Consider the following 1,684-nt stretch of genomic DNA (forward strand, 5'->3'; position numbering starts at 1 on the left):
GGATCCCTGGAAGTGTCCAAGGCCGGGGGTCGATAGAACCTGACGAACCTCACGGTCCCTCCCACCCAAACCACCCCATGATTCCACCTCGACCTCGTCCTACCTTGGCCTTGATCAGCTGCTCCACGTTGGCGCTGAGGTCGTCCAGCTCCAGCTTGAGCTCGCTCTTCTCCTTCTCCAGCTTCTGCTTGACGCGCTGCAGGTTGTCCAGCTGCTCTCCCAGCTCGGCCACGCTGTCGGCCTGTTTCTTCCGGAGCGCGGCCGCCGTGGCCTCGTGCTGCAGCGTGGCCTCCTCCAGGTCCCGCCGCAGCTTCTGGAACTCGGCCTCCCGCTTCTTGTTGAGCTCCAGCTGGGCCGAGGTGGCACCTCCGGCCTCCTCCAGCCGCTCGCTGAGCTCCTCCAGCTCCCGCGACAGCTCCGAGCGCTGCTTCTCCACCTTGGCCCGGCCCGTGCGCTCCGCCTCCAGCTCCTCCTCCAGCTCCTCGATCCGTGCCTACAACACGTGGGAAAGGTGGTTGGGACCCACCCAACCCCTCCACTCAACCCAACTCGACAACTGGAGGCTCTTCAACCCAACCCGAGCAGCTTGAGACGCTTCAACTCAACTTGACTCAACTCAACAACTGGAGGCTCTTCAACCCAACCCGAGCAGCTTGGGACACTTCAACTCAACTTGACCCAACCCAACCAACTGGAGACCCTTCAAGTCAACCCAAACCAACCCAACCAAGTGGAACGTCTTCAACTCAGCCCAACCAGCTGGAGACCCTTCAAGTCAACCCAAACCAACCCAACCAAGTGGAGTGTCTTCAACTCAGCCCAACCACCTGGAGAATCTTCATCCTAATCCAACCATCTGGAGACTCTCCAACCCAACCCAAGCAGCTTGGGACACTTCAACTCAACTTCACCCAACCCAACCAGCTGGAGACTCTCCAACCCAACCTGAGCAACTTGGGACACTTCAACTCAACTCGACCCAACCCAACCAGCTGGAGACCCTTCAAGTCAACCCAAGCCAACCCAACCAAGTGGAGCGTCTTCAACTCAGCCCAATCACCTGGAGAATCTTCACCCCGATCCAACCATGTGGAGACTCCAACCCAACTCAAGCGCTGAAGGTTCAACTCTTCAGCCCAACTCAAACCAACCCAACCCAACCAACTGGAGACTCCAACCCAACCAGCTGAAGACTCCAACCCAACCAGCTGGAGACTCCAACCCAACCACCGGGAGACTCCAACCCAACCACCTGGAGACTCCAACCCAACCCCCTGGAGACTCCAACCCAACCAGCTGGAGACTCCAACCCAACCACCTGGAGACTCCAACCCAACCAGCTGGAGACTCCAACCCAACCACCGGGAGACTCCAACCCAACCACCTGGAGACTCCAACCCAACCAGCTGGAGACTCTCTCACTCTTCACCCCGATCCAACCATGTGGAGACTCCAACCCAACTCAAGCGCTGAAGGTTCAACTCTTCAGCCCAACTCAAATCAACCCAACCCAACCACCTGGAGGCTCCAACCCAACCAGCTGGAGACTCCAACCCAACCACCTCGAGACTCCAACCCAACCCCCTGGAGACTCCCCAGCCCAGCCCAAGCAGGTGCAGCCCCAACCTCTCACCTGCAGCTCCTTCAGCTTCTTCTGGAGCTGCAGGGCCAGGGCCTGCTCGTC

At 59.1% G+C, this 1,684-nt stretch overlaps 1 protein-coding gene across 1 annotated transcript; it reads right to left on the reverse strand.

Annotated features, from left to right (window-relative positions):
• Positions 1-103: 103 nt before the first annotated feature.
• LOC113979711 (myosin-6-like) lies at positions 104-1,681 on the reverse strand (the record flags this gene model as incomplete). The annotated part of the gene is made up of 2 exons (XM_027707021.1): positions 104-493; positions 1,634-1,681. Coding segments are annotated over 2 exons (438 nt in total), but the record flags the coding sequence as incomplete, so codon positions are not given.
• Positions 1,682-1,684: the final 3 nt, after the last annotated feature.

Source organism: Neopelma chrysocephalum, unplaced genomic scaffold (genome assembly GCF_003984885.1).
Source record: "Neopelma chrysocephalum unplaced genomic scaffold, ASM398488v2 Primary Assembly neopelma1_87995, whole genome shotgun sequence".
In the NCBI taxonomy this organism is placed as follows: Eukaryota; Metazoa; Chordata; class Aves; order Passeriformes; family Pipridae; genus Neopelma; species Neopelma chrysocephalum.